General features: G+C 44.6%; 1 protein-coding gene across 2 annotated transcripts in view; it reads right to left on the bottom strand.

Annotated features, from left to right (window-relative positions):
* ACVR1B (activin A receptor type 1B) overlaps positions 1–16,547 on the bottom strand; it is a 36,222-nt gene extending 19,675 nt beyond the window's left edge. The window contains exons 1-2 of one of the 2 annotated variants that reach the window (XM_082741399.1): positions 16,369–16,525; positions 14,965–15,113 (exon numbers count right to left, since the gene is read on the bottom strand). Coding sequence is in view for 1 of the 2 variants with exons in the window: in XM_082741398.1 (XP_082597524.1) it covers positions 16,369–16,459 (91 nt within the window). In the remaining variant the exon portion in view is untranslated. Of the gene's footprint in view, positions 1–14,964; positions 15,114–16,368 lie in introns of both variants that reach the window. The other variant, XM_082741398.1, reaches the window with a different exon arrangement.
* Between the last annotated feature and the right edge of the window lie 6,000 nt (positions 16,548–22,547).

Genomic DNA, 22,547 nt, shown 5'->3' with positions numbered 1-22,547 from the left:
ACCAATCCCATGAAAACCTAGCCTGTTGTAACTCACCCCTTCAGGCTGTAAACAGTCTATCTTTGTCTCTTCCTGCAAGACATTGGAAGGCATCTCTCGGCTTTTCAGTTCCAAAGACAGATTCTAAATATCTCCGTGCCCAAGCCCCCTTCCTCAAGCTCTATAAATGATGCAATCTCTGGCCATTCCCACGCCCGGAAACAAAGGGGAGCGCACACTGACAGGTACGAGGCCGCTGCGGGGCTTCACGTAAGGCCTTTGATCAAAGCCCTTTCTTCTGGGAGAAATTCCAAAACACGCAGCTACCTGCTGAAGGGTGAGGGTAGTGTTCTATTTTAAGGGCAGGAAGTTTAAAGCAGGTCCCTTTAGACTAGAATCCAAATCATAAAAGCAATTTTTAAAAATAAGTTCTTCCTAAACTTCGATTCCAACCCTTTTTAGACACAAGAAAGACAAAGAAACCTCCTCATTTTCCCCCAAATACCTCTTTTTGCTCCCTCTTTTATTCTTCTTGCTAACTTAAATTTACTTCTGCATCCTTCTTAATACTCGAGCCAAACCTTTTACTCACACTGGAGTCCTGACCAGCCATCCAAGGAAGCTGACGCCCCTCCCCTCTGTGTCACGGAGGACATGGAGGCACAAAGGGGTTCCCCATGGAGCACACACCTCTCAGTACATGTGCCCTGACATCCAGCAAAGAGAACAGCACTGGGGTTATTTTGGGAAGCAAGAAGGGAAAACGAACAACTCCAAGAGGGCTATTCTGAGCATAGCGGGACACACAGGCCAGACCTGTAGCCGCCTTTTAAGAAGGAAAAAAAAAAAACAAAAAAAACAAAAAAGCTCACTTCAGAGTCTGTCAATTAGCAGACAGGAGAGCCGAGAGTCTCTGATTCCAGATACTTATTCTCCCTTCGTTGGTTCATGGCCTCTTTCACAGTGATTCATTCTGGAGAACGAACACACCCACACGTGGCTCATTATTTTTGGGAAGTACTTAAACAATCTTGGTGTAAGACAGGAAAGAACAAAAGTGGTGAAATCTATGTGAGACGGGATGAAGAACGGAACTGGGAGCAGGGCCATGTGGGTTTGTGATAAGGAATTAGGCAAGTCCCTGAATCTATCTGGGCCTCAGCCGCCTAACCAGAAAATACCATTTATCTTACAGAGATGGTATGAAGATTAGCCAAACATCCGCTAAGTGCTATGAGTGTTCGGAGAAGGACTCTTTCTGCACACATCTGGGTACCTCTATATATTTTACAGAGTGAGGGAGAAGTTTGCAACAGATATATCTTTAAGATAACCATCACCACTGCCCACACCCTTGAAAAGGCTTCAGTTACTTAAAACACGAGCTACAGTGGGGTTATGATGGCAGGAGTACGTCAGAAAGACCCAAGGCTCAAATACCAGCTCTAACACCAATCACACGACCTTGCGCAAGTTAGTAGCCTTCCTGCACCCCGGTTTCATAATCTATAAAGTGGGACTGTTAATAATCGCTTTACAGGGGCGCCTGGGTGGCTCAGTGGGTTGAAGCCTCTGCCTTCAGCTCAGGTCATGATCCCAGGGTCCTGGGATCGAGCCCCGCATCGGGCTCTCTGCTCAGTGCGGAGCCTGCTACCTCCTCTCTCTCTGCCTGCCTCTCTGCCTACTTGTGATCTCTCTCTGTGTGAAATAAATAAAATCTTTTAAAAAAATAAATAATCGCTTTGCAGGACTATGCAAGAACCATACGAAATAATACATTTTAAAAAGAGCCCAGCAAGTAGGTGCTCAATCAACTTTACTCTCTCCTCTAAATGTAAGACTCAAACATAAACAGACACACACTCAGGCACGCACACATACAATGTCTCTTTAACCACTAATTAGGAAGTGGCAAGTTACAGTAAGACCACAGCAAGTGCAGCAAGAAACTGCTATGCTAGCCTCAGCTCTTCCAGGAACTAGCCGTGTGGCACTGGGCAAGTCACTTAACCTCTCTGAACCTCATTTTCCTCACGATTAATCAAAAAGAAGGCAACGAACTAAATGACCTCTAAAATCCTCCAGCTGAAATCTGAATCCAGTTTGTTTTTAAATTCACATTGTTTGGATCACTGATCCAACACTGGGAAGTTCTGCTTTAAATTTTATATACTCTCTCCTGAACTTTAAAGACAGACATTAGGGCTAGTCTTCTGTTAATATTCATTTATCAAAATAAGTAATAAAGTTATAAAAACATATGAATTTACTATAAATGTACTAGTTCACTTAATCAGAAACCTAACCATGATTTCTTTGAAAAGTTAAATCTGGACTAATGAGTGCTAATAGCCCTTTATAATCTACTTCGTAGTCACTCATCAGGTTAAATCAGTCTACAAACACACACACACACACACAATATATATATACCTAAAACTCTCTGTATTCCACAACCAAGGAGTTATGTAGTAGAAATAACACAATTTGGAAAACCAATCACAGAGGAGTAACAAAATCACTTGAGACACAATCAAGTTAAAAAGTGGTCAGAATGGGACGCCTGGGTGGCTCAGTTGGTTGGACGACTGCCTTCGGCTCAGGTCATGATCCTGGATTCCTGGGATCGAGTCCCGCATCAGGCTCCGCTCAGCTCCATGGGGAGTCTGCTTCTCTCTCTGACCTTCTCCTCGCTCATGCTCTCTCTCACTGTCTCTCTCTCAAATAAATAAATAAAATATTAAAAAAAAAAAAAGTGGTCAGAACGAGGAGGCACCTTGGTGGCTCAGTTGTTTCAGCGCCCAACTGTTGATTTCAGCTCAGGTCAAGATCTCGGAGTTGTGGGATGGAGCATCTCAGAGTTGTGGGATGGAGCATCACGTCAGACTCCCTGCTGGGGGTGTGGAGTCTGTTTAGGATTCTCTCAGCCCATCCCCCCACTAAAAAAAGGGGCCCAGAACAAATTTCTCACTAGCACAGCATTTTGTTATTAACAAGTCAGTCAAACCTTAACTAAAAACAAACCACCTAAGCAGGATTTGAATGTGGCTCCAAAATATGATCAGAAGGCGGTCTGTGGTAGGATAAAGATGCAAAATTGATTCATGAGAGAGTCTGTGTTTCGAAGAAGACCAACAAGTCCCAACTTGGACAGCGTCTGTCTAGCTGCACTTTATGGAGGCACTGAGGCGGCTAGGTCTCAGCAAGGACAACCTCACTACAGGCAGGGCACTGGGGCTGGGTCCTCTCTCTCTCTGACCCACTGGGAGGACACTTAGCAAGGGTGTGGCTCATGGGAATTCACAAGAGCCACCATACAGGCATAGGCTCCTGGCCACTCAGCCCACTATTCTGCCCCAGAACACATCTCTAGGGGACTGGGTGTAGGACAGCACAGGGTGGTGGCCCAACCTTGGAAGGTAAGAGGCAAACCACAAAACATCCACATCTGTCCTGGTAGATAAAGACCCACAGATGTTCTAAAACATCTTAAAGCTACAGTATTTATGACTTGTAGCTTACATTAATTGCCCATTGGGGATATAAAGCTTCACTGATTTTGTACCAGAATGGGGCACTGTCCTGTTCAGGTATGCTAAACCTGCCTCTTCCAAAGCTCACTGGGCCACCTTCTAGGTCTGCAGTATCCACAATGAACTGCCCAAACCAGCTTGTGCAGCCCTTCCCCTTCACAACTTTCTGCCTCTCAGCCCTCCTCCTTCCAGATGACAGCCTCCATCAGACAGGCCAAACTGATAAGAATAGCCTATTACAAGGCATGATTATTTTAATTAGTCTTCCTTGGACCTTATCCAAACCCTCTACAGCTTCCTTAGGATAGAATAAAGACTTCAACTCTGAGTCCGAAGAGCCAAAATGGTCTTGGAGAAAAAAAAAAGAACAAAGTTGGACGACTCACACTTCCTGATTTCAAAACTTACTACAAAGCTACAGCAATCAAAACAGGGTGATACTGGCATTAAACACAGACACATAAATCAATGTAACAGAAATGAGTCCATAAACCAACCTATACATTTCGTTTTTTTTTTTTTAAAGATTTTATTTATTTATTTGACAGAGATCACAAGTAGGGAGAGAGGCAGGCAGAGAGAGAGGAAGGGAAGCAGGCTCCCCGCGGAGCAGAGAGCCCGATGCGGGGCTCGATCCCAGGTCCCTGGGATCATGACCTGAGCCGAAAGCTGAGCCACCCAGGCGCCCCAACCTATACATTTCTGATTGACTGATTTTTGACAAGAATTTCGAGACTGTTCAGGGGGGAAGGCCTAGTTTTCAACAAACGGTCCTAGACAACTGGATATGCAGATGTGAAAGAATGAAGTTGACCCTTACTTCACACCACATGTAAAAGTGAACTCAACGGATCAACAGTCTAAATATACAAGTTATAACTTATATTTTAAAACTTCAAATTAGAAAATAGGGGTAAAGCTTTATGACTTTGGATTTAGCAATGGTATTTAGATAGCATACCAAAAGCACAAGGGACAAAAGAAAAATAAGCGGGTCTTCAACAAAATTAAAACCTCCCACGCCTCAGTGGACAGTATGAGAGAATACAAAGAAGAGGAGAGAATATCTGCAAGCCATATATCTAATAATGGCCTAGCACTCAAAATACATAAAGAACTCATAACTCAACAACACAAAACAATTAAAAATGGGCAAAGGCCTTGAACAGACATTTCTCCAAAAAAGATACACAAATGACCAACAAGCACATGAAAAAATGCCCAACATTATCTCAAATGCAAATGAATTTTAAATGCAGAGTCAAATCAAAACCACAATGAGACACCACTCACACCCACTAGGAAGTTCTTAAGAAAAAGAAAAATACCCAGCATTAGTGAAGACTTGGAAAACAGGAACCCTCATACATTGCCAGTATACCACTAATCATAAAATGTTTCGCTGCTGCAAAACATAGTTGATGGATCCCCCATAAACTGAATGTTGAATTACTGTATTACCCAACAATTCCACTTTAGGTATACATTCAAAAGACTGAAAACAAGTGTTCAAACAAAAACTTGTACATGAATGTTCATAATAGTACTATTTATATAGTCAAAAGGTAGAAACAAACCAAATGTCTACCAAATAATGAACGGAAAAACAAAATGTGGTATATTCATACAATGAAGTATTATTTGGCCATAAAAATGAATAAACTATTGATACACACTACAATATGAATGAACTTTGAAAACATGACTTTTTTTTTTTTTTTTTTAAAGATTTTACTTATTTGGCAGAGACACAGTGAGAAGGGAACACAAGCAGGGCAAGTGGGAGAGGGAGAAGCTGACTTCCCGCCAAGCAGGGAGCCTGATGAGGAGCTGGGTCCCAGGACCCTGGAATCATGAGCTGAGCCAAAGGTAGACACTTAATGACTGAGCCACCCAGGTGCCCCTAAAAACACTGTGTAAGTGAAAGCAGCCACATACTGTATGATTCCATTTATATTAAATATCCAGAAAACACATTAGTGGTTGTCAGGAGCTGGGTAGTAGAGTGGGAGGGAGGATGGGAAGTTACTGCTTAACAGGTCACCAGGTTTCTTCTGGGGTAAAGAAAAAGTTCTAGAACCAGACAGTGGTGATAACATTATGAAGGTATTTAACACCACTGAACTGTCCATTTTAAAATGGCTAAAATGGTAAATTTTCTGTTATCTGTGTTTTACCACAATATTAAAAATACCACATCTTTCAAAAACAGTATGTATAATATAATACCAATTATGAAACAAAAACATCTAAACACCTCACACATGCATAGGGGGAAAAAAAAACCCTCCGGATGCCTGGCTCAGTTGGTCTAGCACATGACTCTTGATCTCGGGGTCATAAATCTGAGCCCCAGGTTGGGTGCAGAGATTACATACATACATACATAAATGGGGGGGGGAACCCTGGAGGTCTAGCGTTCTTTAGACTGTATTCTTCCTGAATCCCCGTGCTCTCCAAGATGTCCAGGAATCTTTAAGCTCTATAAGGGGGGAGCCACTGCCCTGTGCTGCTTTGCCATTTTCTCACTGGTGTCTAGCACAGTGCCTGGTAGATAGCACTGGGTTTAATACATCTCAGCCTAGTAACTGGAGAGGGAAGGGGGCTCTGCCAGAGTGGCTTTTATCTGCTATACATATATTTCTATTGTTTATTTTTTTTTAAGATTTTAATTTATTTATTTGAGAGAGAGATCACTAGCAGGGAGGAGAAGGAGAAGCAGGCTCCCTGCTAAGCCCGAAGTGGGGCTCGATCCCTGGACTCTGGGATCATGACCCAAGCTGAAAGCAGATGCTCAACTGACTAAGCCACCTAGGCGCCCCTCTACTTTTGTATTCTTTAAAGAGTTGCACTGCTTTAAAAAGACAAAGAAAAAAGGTAACTACTGATCTAGACAGCTACCAAAATGTTTAGGAAAATCCTGAATCAGGTTAAAAAATGGGATGTGTCAGGGCACCTGGATGGCTCAGTGGGTTAAAAGCCTCTGCCTTCAGCTCCGGTCATGATCCCAGGGTCCTGGGATCGAGCCCCACATCGGGCTCTCTGGTCAGCAGGGATCCTGCTTCCCCCCCGCCCACCCGCCTGCCTCTCTGCCTACCCGTGATCTCTGTTAAATAAATACATACATAAAATCTTAAAAAAAAAAAATGGTAGGTGTCTGCCACAAAACTGTTACAAAACAGAGGTTATGTTTGGTTCCCCTGATAGGGGTGAGGGGGGACAGTAACTGGAAACTGACAATGTGCCAGGAGCCAAACCTCTAACCTAAGTAGAAACATCACGTAATGTTGAAGTAAAGCAATCAGATGCTACTGGTTGGTTAAAAAGAAAAAAGACCCCAAGTTACATTTTCACCCTTCACAATCATCAAAATTAGATTTTATTTTCTTTAATATTTTAAAAACACATTAAAACCAAACCAAACCAAACCTCTCAAGTATCCAAAAGCCAAAATAAAGTCAAGTTTTACATGTGTAGTTGGGTGGTACCTAAAAAACCAAAGAATGTACTGGTAAAACACACTTATGAAAAACATGTAAGTGACTTAATAAAGGAAGCTGTTTGTATGAGGAGGAAAAAAACCCAGAGACTTAACAATAAGACACTTGATAAGCTTGGTATTTAATTCCAATCTGGGAAAAGGTCTCGGAATGGGGTTTGCATAAGAGAAAGGTGTTTGAAAAGCCAGCTCCACACTATCTATTCTACCAACTGCCTTTCTGACATTCTACTTGGAGACAAACCCAACCCCAGAGAGCTGTTTAAACAAGTTCACCCTTAAGCCTCAGGTCTAGAGAATGAAAGCTTTGTTCTCACTCAAAAGAGACGTTTGATGTTTATGCTAAGGAGACCTGTCATTGCAACTTAATTTATGGCTGACTGTAAATACCTGAATATCTTAGCAAGGGCCCACCTGCTGCCCAGGAGAATGTCAAGGTAAAACTGGAATGAGTGGTGCCTTACTACAGAGGGTGCCCAGTGTTCCCAGGACCTAAGTGTATGGACTGAGCAGTCATATTCAGACTATCTAGGAGTAACTTGGTATTTCTCCTTTACTTACAGTTTATAACGAACATGTAAAATCATTCTGCTTTTTCTCTTTGTTGTATTAAAAAAGACATATTTGTGGCTCATTAGGACAGGGGAGGATGTTTATGAGTGGTATTTTATATTTGCTTCCTGACCTATTTACCATCCTAAGGATGAGTGGAGAAGAGACAGTGTACGTCACAGTTTTGAGTGAGAAGAGGAATAGGAATGGTTTCAGGCAACTGGGACAATGAAGGAGAAAAAAAATCAGCCAGGGCTGAGAATAAAACTAATGAGGCTGAGATCAAGTGCATTTGGCTGGAATAAAATGGGTAGGTGGTAGAATAAAACAAAGATGAAAGCGGTGAGGTAGGAAGAGAGCTGATCATGTTCCAAGTAACTCACAAATGTTTGTAGCGTTTTGAGTGACAAGGATTAAAAACTCCATATAGAGGAGAGACTAAAAGTACAGCAGGACAGAACTGGAACTACTTACCGGGGATATTGCTGGGAGGATGAAAAAGAACTGAATGAATTCAATTAAACAACTTATTAAGTACTTAAAATGTGCAAGGCTCTGTGACAGGACAAAGCCATAGAAAGAATAAGCCAGTTCTGAGCATCCACTTTTAGGGGGCAGAGGCTGGGAGAGTGGGAGGAGCAGATGGACCAAAGAGAAGAGCAGAGAGGATGGAACCATGGACCACGGGAAGGCAAGAAGACAAAGACGGTCCCACACAGAGGATGGTCACTTTGGCTAAGAAGACAAGGCTGAGGCCAAGCAAAACACAAGGCATATTAGGGCCATGGTGAATGATCAGATGCAAGGTCCCAGCCAGAGACAAGGATAGTAAGAGAGACGAGACCAGACCAGACGCAACATGATGCCAGGCTAAGGGGTCTGGGGTTGATCCTGGAGGCCACATGAAAGCACTGGAATCATGAGACGCAGGGCATACCCTCCAACATTAAATCCAGCAACACAATGGATGACAAGTGGGAGACTAGAAACAGAGGCTGGTTAGAAAATTACTTTCACAGTCCTCACAGGATATGGTACAGGATTTACAGCACATGCTTTGGGAGTCTGACAGACGTCTAGCCCACCACTGAACCTCACCATGCCCCAGTACTTCATCTGTAAAATGGGGATAAGACTGCTCAAAGCAGATGCACAGAATAACTGTCCTTGGCATCATACCTGAGTATTTAGTAAGTGTTTAGATGCCTTTATTACTATTGTCATCCACTGCATGAGAAGGGTCTAAACTCTTCCTAGTCTTGTGGTTGTTTCAACAAAAAGAAGAAAAGTCCATTTGTGTGTAAATTTCCTTTTTTTTTTTTTTAAAGATTATTTATTTATTTGAAAGAGAGAGAGATCATAAGCAGGCAGAGAAGCAGGCGGGGTTGGGGGGGGCGCAGGGAGCCGACTCCTTGCTGAGCAGAGAGCCCAATGCGAGGCTGGATCCCAGGACCCTGAGATCATGACCTGAGCCAAAGGCAGAGGCTTTAACCCACTGAGCCACCCAGGCGTCCCGTGTGTAAACTTCTTAAGGGCAGGGACAGATTCTTTCCTCAGTATCTCTCTCACCATTCAGCTTGCTCCTGGATGTTAGAAATGAACACAATTCAATCTTATGGACCACAATTATAAAATGTAATATACAAATGTACACCAAGACAACACATGAAGATCTAGGGTAAGGCAGGTTCACCACAACTACTTAATAAAAAAAAGATACACTTCAGTTCAAATTCCCTAGCTCAAACACTGTAACCACCTAAAAAAACTTATCTCCAAAGTACCCAAAATCTCTCTCCTCCACTCACTCACAACTATCTAGGAAAAGGGAACTGGCAGTAGGTGAAGGCCACATGTAGTCAAAGGACTTTTCATATGCAAGATCCATCAACAGCATGGCTGGGTACCAGGTCTTAAGTCTCCCTGAGCCTATCTTGGGTAGTTAGTTCCCTTCTTGCTTTCCTTCTCCTCACATATCCATCTGAGCCACACACACACACACACACACACACACACACACACACACAGACACATTCTTGGGTAGTTTGTTCCCTTCTTGCTTTCCTTCTCCTCACATATCCATCTGAGCCAACACACACACACACACACACACACACAGACACACTCTTGGGTAGTTTGTTCCCTTCTTGCTTTCCTTCTCCTCACATATCCATCTGAGCCAACACACACACACACACACACACACACACACACTTTAAAAAACACCACTTATTTACTATCTCAGTTTCTATAGGTCAGAAGTCCAGGCCCAGTGTGACTGGTGCTGGCCAGGGCTGCCTTCTCCTCCAAGGCTCGGACCTCTTTCAAGCTCGCTGGTTGTTAAACTCCACTACCTTGTGGATGGAAGCCTGAGGTCCTCTTTTGCCTCCTTGCTGACAGCCAGGGACCACTCTCAGTTCTCAGAGCTGGCCCGCAGTTCTAGCCACATAGCCCCCGTGGGCAGGTCACACATGGATATTTACTTCTTCCAAACCAGCTGGAGCATTTCTGACTTCCTCTTCTGCAATCAGCTGTGAAAACTGCTTTCAAAGAGATACCTACTTAGGTCTATCCCCTTAGCTGAAGACCAATTGATTTGGGACCTTCATCACATCTGCAAAATCCCTCCAAGGCATGCCTAGATTGGTGTTTAATAATTGGAAGGTGGTATAATCCAAAGGCAGGAGGAACTCTTGGGGGGAGGGAGCAGAGGGTGGATGGTGGTAGAAAGAATCACCTTATATTTTATTTATTGCCTATTTAACCTGTCAGAAAGTAAGCTTCACGAAGGAAGACATTTGATGTCCTTTTGCCTACTGTTGTATCTCTAGCACCTATGACAGTACCTGGCACATAGTAGGTGCTCAATAAATATGTGTTAAAGGAATCTTTAGATCACTATATATCTACTTAGATCACTAACACCACTATATATACATACCTATATATATATTTACTTCAGGTAACTATATTTACAGGCTAGAAATGGGACCTCTCTCTATATTCAAATTCTGGTTCAGTGAAACGATTCAGGAATCCTTGGAATTCCATATAATTTTATCCCTGCCACAATGATTTGTATGGCTTTAACAAAATACAGGTGATCCTCATTTTTCACAGATTCCATTTTCATTAAAGTTTATCTGTAACCCCAAAATCAATACTCTCAGTGCTTTCATAGTCATTCACAGACATGTGCAGAGTGGTAAAAAATGTTAGTCCCCAATGCACATGTCCCCAGCTGATGTGAACAAAAGGACAATGCTCTGCCTTCTTGTTTCAGCTTTCATACTGTAAGTATATGTTCTTTTCATAGTATACTCTGTGCCATGCTTCTCACTTTTTTTACACTTTCCTGTTGGTGGGTGGAAATTTTGCTGTTCAAAATGGCCCCTGAAGGGCACCTGGGTAGCTCAGGCATTGAGCGTCTGCCTTCAGCTCTGGTCATGGTCCTGGGATCAAGCCCTACATCCAGCTCCCTGCTCAGCAGGAGGCCTGCTTCCCCCTCTCCCACTCCCACTGCGCTCGCTCTTACTGTCTCTCTCTGTCAAGTAAATAAAATCTTCAAAAAAAAAAAATAAAATGGCCCCTAAGAATAGTGCTAAAATGCTCTCCAATATTCCCAAGCTCAAAGAGACAGTGATGTGCCTGGCAGAGTAAAATACATGTTATCAGGTAAGTGTCATTCAGGCTTGCACTATAGTGCTGTTGGCCTTAAGTTCAAAGTTAATTAAGCAAACAATATATATTAAATAAGGTGTCTTTAACCAGAAACACACACATGGCAGGGTTAGGTACTGATCTGTCAATGAAAAGGTGGTGACCACTGGCTCACAGGAACCTAACACCATCTTTCCCCTAGGAGCAGTGGTTCAGTATTTGCTAATCCAGTGTTCTAGGCAACTTTATAGACCATAAGTACCATGAATAATGACACCTGACTATATTAGCCTCATTTTACAGATGAAACAATAAAGTTGAGAGAGATGTGAAATTTTAGCTCTCAGCACACTGTAGCACATCATTCTGTTTTATTTTCTCCAGAGCACTTAAGACTGAGAATTGTGTTTACTTATTTATCTTCAGTCTGAGCCACTGCTACTCTAAGTTCCATGACAGTTAGGGACTTAGGGATTTTTTGCCCATCTCATTCTCTCAGGGTTATTTCCCCAAGCCAAGAATCATTCCAGGCACATACCGAACCTAATGAATAGAGAAATCTCCTACATGCAATTCTACAAATATCAGGAGTGACTGACACTTTAAAGGGAAGGGCAGTTACTTTCATTATGTTAAAATCAAAATATTTAGTAAGACAAATGCAGGCTTAGGATGAAGTGGAGAGAGAAGAAAGAAACTGAAAAGATCCCCAGAGCTGCCTGAGGTGGCACTGTCTCCAAAACCAGACAGCAGGTAAGATGGTCTGGGACGCAAACTCCACGGCTCAACCAAATGCTGGCAGCTCTACTGAGGAAGGGAAAGAGAGATACACTCTGAAATAGTATTTTTGCTTGGTGTTACATTTATCCTTGATGGAGAAGCCGGCAGGGAGAGACTAGGCTGGAGCAGAGATGGTACCTCCGGAGCCCAAGCTCAGGTTAAGCCACGTGTGCAAGAGACACTGAGAGCAAAAGCCTGGAGCACCTGGAGCACGTAGGTAGGTATCTCAACCTGGTCACGAGAGGCGGCATCTACCGAGGGGGAGAAATGCAGATCAGATTGCGGGTCTGAGGAGCCCATTCCTTCAAAGGCTTCAGCATTCCTAGTCCAGGCAGAACTGATGGGCTACGGATGCCAGCAGCACTTCCAGCGTCAGAGGGATGGATGAGAAAGAGTACTCTAGGATTTCCTTTTCATAAACACAGAGAGGAAAATGAGATAAGACCCTCTTACATCAACTCCTACTGTAACAGACAAATAACACAAGAATTCAAGACAAAGAGGCGGGATTCCAGAATTAATGTTCACCGCTGCCCCGAGCAAAAATTGAACAGTAAACAATAAGGATTTCGAAATTAAAACAAAAGAGCCACTTTGGTATTATAATTTAACCTTCAAAAATAAAGAAGATCTAAAGCACCATGAACTGAGAATTCCATTCCAACTCAACACCCTTTACTCCTGAGTTATTATGAGAGCAGACTGCAACGCAATTCAACTCCTGTTCCAAAATGCAACAAGCAACTTCGACAGGACATGCCGAAAGCAGCAACACGGCTCCTCGGCTCCTCGCTTACTGATTCATATTTTGGTAGCAAGGTTACAATTAGCTCACCGGTGGAGAATAAACCTATTTATAACACGGCAGTCCACCTGAAAGACACAATCATCTAAAAAGGTTTTTAGAGGAAAATGAAGTGCAGTTTCTTCCTGTGCTGATTGCAGATTCCCAAGGTCCTTTCGGATGAAGTCCTCAGTCTAACCTTCCTGTGTTCACAGGCACCATTCCAGCCACCTCTCAGCCTCCATGTTCTTATGTAACATTTACATAGTGCCATAAACATACTCAGAGTTGCGTAAGAATTAAAACGTTGCCAAACCAATAAAACCTAAAGCAGGTCACTCCCTCCAGACTGTCTTTGATTAGCACAGGTACGCTGCCCGGTCTACGATGTAAGAGCCTGTCAAAAGACAGAAATTAACTTGAGGAAATCTGAAACGGTCTACAAAAAAATGCACAAATCAGAAGAAATTAACCACACTGTGGCCTGTGGTGCTTCTATCAATCCCAAGAGTATGTTATTCCACTCCATAAGATAAAAAGTAACCCAACATTGCTTGTTCCCTGAAGTCAGAAACTGTGTCTAAAAATACCTCCCAGCCAACTGGCTATCAGTAAGTTAGTCTCACAAATGTCCCAGTAAGAACTACACAGGCTATTTCCTTACTGTACAGAGGGAAAACTGAGGCAGTCACAGAAAGGTTAAGCAAGTGACTTGTTCAAGGACAACCTGTTAAGGGAGCAAAGTTCTGGGGCTGAGATCTGGCTTCCTCCTTCCATCTGGCTCCAACCTTTAACCAGAGTAGCCATTTTAATCACATCTGTTCCGGGAACTCTTTTAACAAAATCAACCAGAGATTCTCTTTCTCTCTACAAGAGTTCACTTTTACTGTACTTCAAATCCATGTCCACTCAACAAAATTATAAGACTTGGCCTAAAATTATATTTTTAAGTCTGTTCACAGAAATCCACAATGTTCCTTTCAGAACCTCAAACGTCTCCCTCGTTCCTTTTGTCTTAAGAAATTTATGCCATGTTCTCCCACTACTAACTAATGCAACTTTACATTTTTAAATACTGATGTGAAAATCCCAAAGTGAGACCTTAAAACCAGTTCTATTTATCAAATGGATGCTGCCTCTAACATGGCACTCATTCTTCTTGTCACTGGCCTTTTACTAAGCTGCAGCTAATGCACTAATAGGAACACCTATCCCTTGCTGCCCTCATGTCATGTCCAAGTACCAGCTATTAGAGCTGCCTGGCTCATTCATTCCTTCAGCTCACCTAGGGGAGTACAGAGAGGAAGCTCAGGGGAGGAAAGCAATCAACTTCTTGTTAATCCCACAGCCTCTATTTTCCCAGAACTGACGTTTGACTTTAAGCCTTTTGCAACAGTGGTCTCTGTAGCATGTACTATTGGCAACTACATGTGTCCCGGAAAAAACTGTAGCGTCTGGCCAAGAAGTTTAAAGGCCTTCGAGAATGTTTGCTGGACACACAACCTAATTTCCAATTTACCAAAAAAAGAAACTAACTCCCTATTATGCCCACCCATCCTCACCCTAACAAACATCCATTTTAGGAAGGTTACAAAAAATGAACTCTGCCCTATTCAGAACCAGCTGGATTACCAATTAAACATTCTTAACTAGGCTCACCACAAGAAAAACCCCAGACACTACACCCAATCAACAGGGAAATAGCTGTTAAAAAACCTAACTATATTGGGACAGTATAAAAAATCCTAAGGAAAGAATGTAAAGATTTATTCAGACACATAGAAAATGACAGACCTGATGGCTGAGTCTCCTTATTTACTATCCTACTAGAGAAATAACATTATGTTACACATTCCAAAAACATGGCCCATAATAAGGCCCAGCAGACATTATTCACGAAAAGCATGATCTTACCCCAACTGTCAGTCCCTGTTCGTAGACCTTCACCATGTTTTTCAGACCCACCGGCATATTACCCATGCACAGAGCAGCAAGACCCAGGAACACACACGAGGTGCTTAACAGAAGCATTAGCCAGTGAACAAAGACCCCACTGCACAGGCTACACCACTGGGAACAAATATCAAAGCTGGAGATAATGAACTTGTTTTTGAGACTCCAAAGTAGGATGATGTCTTTTCTTGTTTGTCTGGTTTATTAAAGAAGCCTGAACCCACCTGAGAATCATTATTTTTAGTGGAGAGGAGAGCCACAGAACACACACTTGATCTCCCATAGCTGGAAGGTTAGGGGCTGCTGAGAAGTCAAAGCCCAGGCTTTGTACATCGGGAGCGAATACAATCCTGATCGTCTCTCCCAGATCCATCTGTGGGTCAATAATCACTTCAATATAACTGCCAAATATAACCTTCATCTTCTCCCCCAATGCCAAGACACATTTCAGAGGAGCCTATTAAATTAAATATTTTAGGGTTTCAGGTGCTCTTCTTAGCCCCCAAAACCTCATAAACAACACACCCAGTCGAGTGTCCCACAGAGAGGTACCCACCTCTATAGTGAGAAGGGTGGGGGTGGTGTCAGGGAGCAGAAGGCTGTGGGGGCTGGAAGGTAAGGGGTGTGTGAGGGTGGGGGAGTGCGTGGGGGGCAGGGCTGGAAAAAGGGATCTTGTGGGAAGGTAAATAAGTACTGACCAAGGGCCGGGAAGTGGGTCCAGTGGTGGGATCTTTAAATAATCTTGGGGGTTGGAGGGAGGTTCTAGGATTTCACCTGAAAGGCATCCACAAAGTGATTAACTGAATGGGCCCCCTGGGGTGGGGTGGGGGAAGCGAGGTGGAAAGCAAATACACCTAGATGCAGATTAACCGTTCTGGAACCAGGTTTCCTAGGGTTAGAGAGATTCCAAAGCCAAGCTCCAAAAACGTTTAGGGGCCTGTGGGTCTGCTTCCTCCAAATAGCTTCCACAGGGCATGTGTATGTGGGGGGTTCTGCCCCATTGAACTCAAAGGGGCTGCGCGAAGGGGAAATGTGACTCCCTTTCCCAGAACATTAGGGAGGAAGCAGAGGGAAGGAAAGAGACACCCCAAATGCAGGTCCTGAAGGAAAGGTTAGAGACCCCTTCCCCTGTCACCTGAGGTGCGCAAGGGCTCGCAACATCAGGATACCTCAGAGAAGCAAACACCCATCGCCTGAACCCCTCAATCTTGGCGGGAGAAAAGGCACCCCTCAAGAGCATCTGGAGGGAGGGTATGAAGACCCCCGCCCCTGGACATGCTGAATGGCAGAAGCACGGACCTCCGAATCTCAGGGAAGGGAGCCCGCACTCCCCACTATGGAACAAGGGGGTGCTGGGAGTGCGATCCTGAGAGCTCCCCGAATGCAGTTCCGCCTGGAAGACGGCTCGGGTCCCCAGGGGCCCCGCGTGAGCTCGGTCCCGGCGGGGCAGCCGCACCTCGGAGGTCTGGGGACGCCGACCGCGGGTCACCCCGACTCCTCCGCGCCCCCCACCCGGCCATATTGTGCGCGTGGGGAGGGGGCGCGCTGTAGCCAGGGGCCGCGGCTCGAGGCCTCGCCCTCGCCCGGCTCTCTCCATCCTGGCCTCCGCCCCCCGGCCCGGGACTCACCCTGGATCCCCCGGGGCCCGGACCCGCCGCTGCCGGCAAGCAGGAGGACGACAAGGGGGAAGAAGGAGGAGGCTCTGGCCGACTCCGCCATAGTAACCGCCGCCGCCGCCGCCGCCGCCGCCGCCGCCGCAGCCCAGCAGCGCCCAGCGCGCGCGCGCGCGCCCCCGGCGCCTCCCCTCCTCCCTCGGCCCCGCTCCCGCCTCCCTCTCCTCCGCCCGGCGCCGGCACGTGCGCTCCCGGCCGAGCCGGCGCCGCGGCCGCCGCGCGCGTCCCCGAAGGGCGGGGCCGGGTGCGCGCGGGCGCCCGCCTTAAAGGGGAGTGTCCCTGTTAAAGGGGTGGGAGGGGCTCGAGCCTCGGCCACCTCACGGGTGGGTGCCGAGCGCTCGGCTGAGAGGCCCGGGTCTGACACGCGGCCCCCACCCTGGCCTGCACCTCGCCCCGCGCACAGTTAATCAGCACCCACCCCCCTCCTCCGCATCGAATGCCATACGGGTCGCGTGCGTGTGTTTCTGTTCCCTCCATCCCCACTGCTTCGCCTCAAGCCCCCATCACGTCTCACGTCCCGCCGGGGTCCTCGCAACCCGCCTCCCTGTCCCGCGCGGCAGCCTGCGGCAACCTGTGTGATTACATCCTGGGGTGCCCCTTTGCAGAACAGAGTCAGGTTTTTAATGCTAGCGCTCAGTCTTGGGGAGGGTGCTGCGGGAGGCACTCCCATTCTGCTGTTTACCTTTTGGTAAACAGTTTGACATTATATATCAAATGCCTTAAAATATCCATACCTATGGGCTGGTATTATTCCTTGTCTGTCTTCCAAGAAATAATAGAGATGAGGACCAATATGTATGAAAAATGTTAACAGCTGCATGTTTATCATCATAAAAAAGCTGGACCCTTAAGGAGGCAGTAATAGAAGACAAATAAATGATGGCCCATCCATGGGATGGAGCATTATTTAGTAATTAAAAATTAAATGTATAAAAACCAATAAGGTGAGATGTTTGTGAGATAATGTTAAATGAGCAAGCAAAATACCAAACTATTTACAGTATTATTCTAATTTTGTTGATAATATATAACTGTATGGGGAAAAGACTGGAAAGGAATTACCCAATATTATCAGTAGTTATTGCCAGGATTTTTTTTTTTTTTTTTTTTTTTTTTACTTTTCCTTGAAACACTTCAATGTTTTCTAAATATTTTACAGATGAACAAGTATTACTTTCAAATTTAGAAAAAAGTACTTAAAGAAGGTTAACTGGAGGCACCTGGGTGGTTCAGTGGGCTAAGCCTCTGACTTCGGCTCAGGTCATGATTCCAGGGTCCTGAGATAGAGCCCCACATCAGGCCCTCTGCTCAGCAGGGAGCCTGCTTCCCCTCCTTTCTCTGCCTGCCTCTCTGCCTACTTGTGATCTCTGTCTGTCAAATAAATAAATAAAATCTTTAAAAACAAATAAAATAAAAAAGTTTAACTGAATCAATTGCCCATATCTTTTTGAAAAGAGTTTGCTTTCTTTAGCTTGAGAAACAGTTTTAGATCTTGAGGAGGTCAGAGTCTTTAGAACCAGAGCTCTGGATCTGAATTTTCCCTTTCTTACTAACTGGTATGAATGCCTGGGCAAGTTTCTTTAACCTCTCTAAGTACAGTGCATCATCATCCAAGATCTAGGGGTGGAGAGGATGACCAGAGGTGGGGAGCAACATTTCCCAAATGGAACCCTCATCCTCTAAGTTGTTACAAATCTGAAGAACACCCATCCTCTCATCCAGAAAAAAAACATGACTGCAGCCACACTCCTCAGACAACTCACACACAAACACACAGGTGCAAAGTCACACAGAGATGCAGTCTATGAGCCGGTCAGTAGCTGCATGAGTAAACCCCTTATTTTTATACTGCTCTCCCTCATCACCCCAAAATGGTCACCCCCCGAGTCCATCTAACTGGTCTCTCAAACTCTGCCCCACCCATTCTTACGGTGCCCAGCTGTGATATGCACAGTGCTGGGTTACTGTCTTAGTTTCCTAGGGCTGCCTTAACAAAGTTCCACATACTGCTTGGCTTAAAATAACAGAAATTTATTCTCTCACAGTTCTGGAGGCTAGAAATCTGAAACCAGGGTGTCAGCAGGCCCATGCTCTCTCTCTCAAGCCTCTAGGGAAGAATCCTTCCTTGTCTCTTCTGGCTTCTGATGGTTCCCAGAATCCTTGGTGTTGCCTATCTTGCGGAAGCATAATTTCATTCTCTGCCTCCATCTTCACGTGGCCATCTTTTCTCCATGTATCTCTCTGTCCAAATTTCTCTCTTCCTATAAAGACACAAGTCACTGAATCAGGGCCAACTCCAATCCACTATGAGCTCAAGTAATTTTAATTTGATTATATCTGCAAAGATCCTGTTTCTAAATAAGATCACATTTATAGGTTATGGGTGGACCTGAATTCAGGGAAGACACTATTCAATTCAGTTACATTCACCAATCCCTGTGGTTGCTTTATTCCTAGACTGCAAGGTCAGCTGTGTACCTGAATATACAGCCTGGGAAACAGAACACTGGGGTGACAACCCCAAACCCAGCTCCACTGTCTTACTTGATAGCATTTGACTTTGGGCAAGGTATTTTGCCTCCCTAAGCCTCGATTCACTCATCTGCAAAACGGAGTTGATAATAGTTCTATCTCAGGGCACCTGGGTGGCTCAGGGGGTTAAGTGTTCAACTCTTGATTTCAGCTCAGGTCATGATCTCAGGGTCATGAGGTCGAGCCCTATGTCAGGCTCTGCATTCGGCAGGGAGTCTGCTTGAAGTTCTTTCCCTCTGCCCCTCTCCTTGTGCTCTCTCCCTCTCTCTCAAATAAATAAATCTTTTTTTAAAAAAATAGTTCTATCTCATAGAGATGTTGCAAGGATATCATAGGTAAAGCAGTTAGCATAGCCTCTGACACATAGGAAGTGATATAAAAAGAATAGCTATTACGATATGACGATTTGACCTTTACTGCAATCCTGTGAAGTGGTTGAGGTATGTCGGTGTGTGTGCAATTTATAGGGGAGGCAGTTGAGACCCAAAGAAGGTGAGCAAGTTGCCCAAGCTCATGTATAATTAAGTGTTGAAGGAACAGCCCGCTGGTCCTGTGCTCCTTCAGCATCATAGCATCTCATGCATTCCCAGGGATTGGTCTCCGAGAGCCAGCTGAAGGTGTGGACATTAGACTGGATGGGTTGTGGGAGGGTTAGTTATATCCTCACACCCTATTCCTGAGGGTTTGGTGCATCCCCTCAAATCAGGGCTTTCCTATGTAATGTGCCTACCTTCCCCTTTAGGTCCTGAGCTGAGCCCTAGGGCACTCAGTCTACGTGTGTCCTGCCCACAGCTTCTCTGTGTCCATTGGACACTTCTCAAAGTGTCCATTTCTGTAAAGCTCCTTAATTTTAGGACTGGACCCACATCACAGTCTACAAACTCCCTCTTTGCCTTGTTCTTCCCCTTTGTCATGGGATTCCCCAGAGCTTACTCCCCGGGCTCCAATGACTAGACTGTCCAGTGTTATGGCTGCCATCTTAGTCACAGTGCACCAAGACATTGCCATCTTAGGGGATCTGGCTCAGTTCACCTTGATGAGCAGCAGACTCATTAATCTCAAGAAGGGAATAGCTCATCTTCGTTCACCCGTTCTACAAGCATGCAGGGAGCACCTATGGTATAACGGGTGCACCATGTAAAAGAGAGATAAGTCATGGTCTTTGTCCTCATGGAACCTACAATAATAGAGGCAAGTGTTTTTCAAAAAGGCAACAACAGGGATGCCTGGGTGGCTCCACTGGTGAAGCTGCTGACTCTTGTTTTCAGCTCAGGTCATGATCTCAGAGTTCTGAGATTGAGCCCTGCATCAGGCCCTGCACTGAGCATGGAACCTCTTACGATTCTCTCTCTCCTTCTGCCTTATGTCCTCCCCAACCTCTCTCCTCTTTAAAAAAAAAAAAAAAAGGCAACAACATGTGTTTACGCTGTAACACACACCGGTAAAGGCTCAGTAGGGGCACTCAAGAGATATGGATGTCTCAACTCTTCAGGGACAAGCTGAAGAGGGCAGAAAGCTTTCACAGAGTGGCCATGCTATAGCTGACTCTTTGAAGATCAAAGAACATCCCCTAGGTAGACAGGCTGGTGAGGGGCAAGGGAAAGCAGGAGGTAGTTCCCGGCAGACAGGCAGTACGAACAAGATACTGAAGTAAAATTGCCTGGCATTTAGAGGAAGCATGAACAACCTGGCAGCACAGAGGGTGAAGGGGGCTGGTGCAGGGTAGACAAGCAGGTAACGTTGAAGAGATAGATGTGGACAGATATTTGGAAATGTTATTTTCTCCCGTTTTCTTGGCAGGTTCTAAGCATCAGGTTTTTGTTTTGTTTTTTGTTGTTTTTTTATAAATTCAATTACCATATAGTGTATTATTAGTTTCAGAGGTAGAGTTCAGTGATTCATCAGTTGCATGCAACCCCCAGGGATTCAAGAGATCAGGGGTTTCTAATGTGAGAAGGGATAAAATAAGATGAGGAACCAAGAATGTCTAGGATTTGAGGATTTGAAGCCTGATGCTTCAAGGGGATGATTACCTAAGTAGGTTCAGTGCAACATGGGGTAGAGGCCTAACCTCAGGGGGCTATAAGTGAATGGCAAGCAGAGGCTTAGAAAGACTGAGAGTCATCTGTTCTTTAGAAGAACTTGGCTGAGGGGCACCTGGGTGTCTCAGTCAGTTAAGCATCCAACTCCTGATTTCAGGACCAGGGTTGTATGTAAGGCGAGCCCCACATCTCTGAGTTCTGCTCTGGATGCTGGGTGTGGAGCATGGAGTCTGTTTAAGATTCTATTTCCTGGGGCACCTGGGTGGCTCAGCTGGTTAAACATCTGCCTTCATTTCGGGTCATGATCCCAGGGTCCTGGGATAGAGCTCCCTGCCCCATGGGGAGTCTGCCTCTCCCCCAGCTCATGCTTTCTCTCATGTTCTCTCTCTCAAAAATAAATAAAATCTTGCTATGGTGAGTGCTGTGAAGTGTGTAAACCTGGTGATTCACATACCTGTACCCCGGGGGATAAAAATATATTATATGTTTATAAAAAATAAAAAATTTAAAAATAATAATAAATAAATAAAATCTTCAAAAAAAGTTTTTTCTCTCACTCTGACCCTCCCCCTTCTCAAATAGAAATACATACATACATACATACATACATACATAAAAGAATGTGGCTGTGATGGGAGAGGGAGGTTTGAATTTCCTTCAGAACAATGGACCAGTTTCTCTAAGCAAACCTTCTGCTGAAGAAGCAACTCAAAATACTTAGAAAACTACCAAGGAAGTGAAGAATATTCCAGTCAAAAACTAAGAAACAAAAGAGAGGAAAGCAAAACTGCAAAGCTGGCTTTCACCTTGAGACCATTTGCATACCAGGTGAACTTGAACTTTGGTTTTCAAAGGCAAGCAGGATAGAGGGAATGGAAAACAAAGCCCAGGACTGCCCAAGGTGAGGAGTCTAATAAGCAACCATCTGCGCAAAGCTGTGACCCAGGATGGGTAATAATATACTAGGTTGAAGAATGAACTAGAAATCATTCACTCCTCCAGGAGATAAGAAAGGAAAATTACCAGACTTAAACCTTGGCTCTAAGTGAGAATGGGGGGAAATCTTCCCTGAGAATTCGCAACCACAAGTGGGCTTGCATGATTCAATTTCATTACAAATTCACTCTACCAGTGTGATCTGAAAAGCTATACACTATTTAGATTCAAATGGTCCTGGGCTGGTGTACCTACTCAAAGTAACTGGAAGGAAGAAGAGCAGATCATCTCTAGACGAGCCCACCTTCAACTTGGGCTACAAGGAATTCTCACAGATAAAATTCCAAGAAATATAGTCTCTGTAGTCAAAAATCCAAAAACAACTAAAAAAGGCTGAGAGAAAAATCACAGTCAACTTAGATGTCGTATACAATAGCCCCCCCTATCCACAGGGGATACGTTCCAAGACCCCCAGTGAAACTGGATAGTGACAAGCCCTTTATATACTATCTTTCCCTATCCATACATACATACCTATGATAAAGTTTAATTTACAAATTAGGCACAGTAAGGGAGTAACAACAATAACGATCAAGTAGAGCAATTGTAACACTATCCTGTAAT

This window comes from Mustela nivalis, assembly GCF_964662115.1.
Source record: "Mustela nivalis genome assembly, chromosome: 7".
NCBI lineage: Eukaryota > Metazoa > Chordata > Mammalia > Carnivora > Mustelidae > Mustela > Mustela nivalis.
Note: the sequence above shows the minus strand (reverse complement) of the source record. Positions and strands in the feature narration are given on the sequence as shown.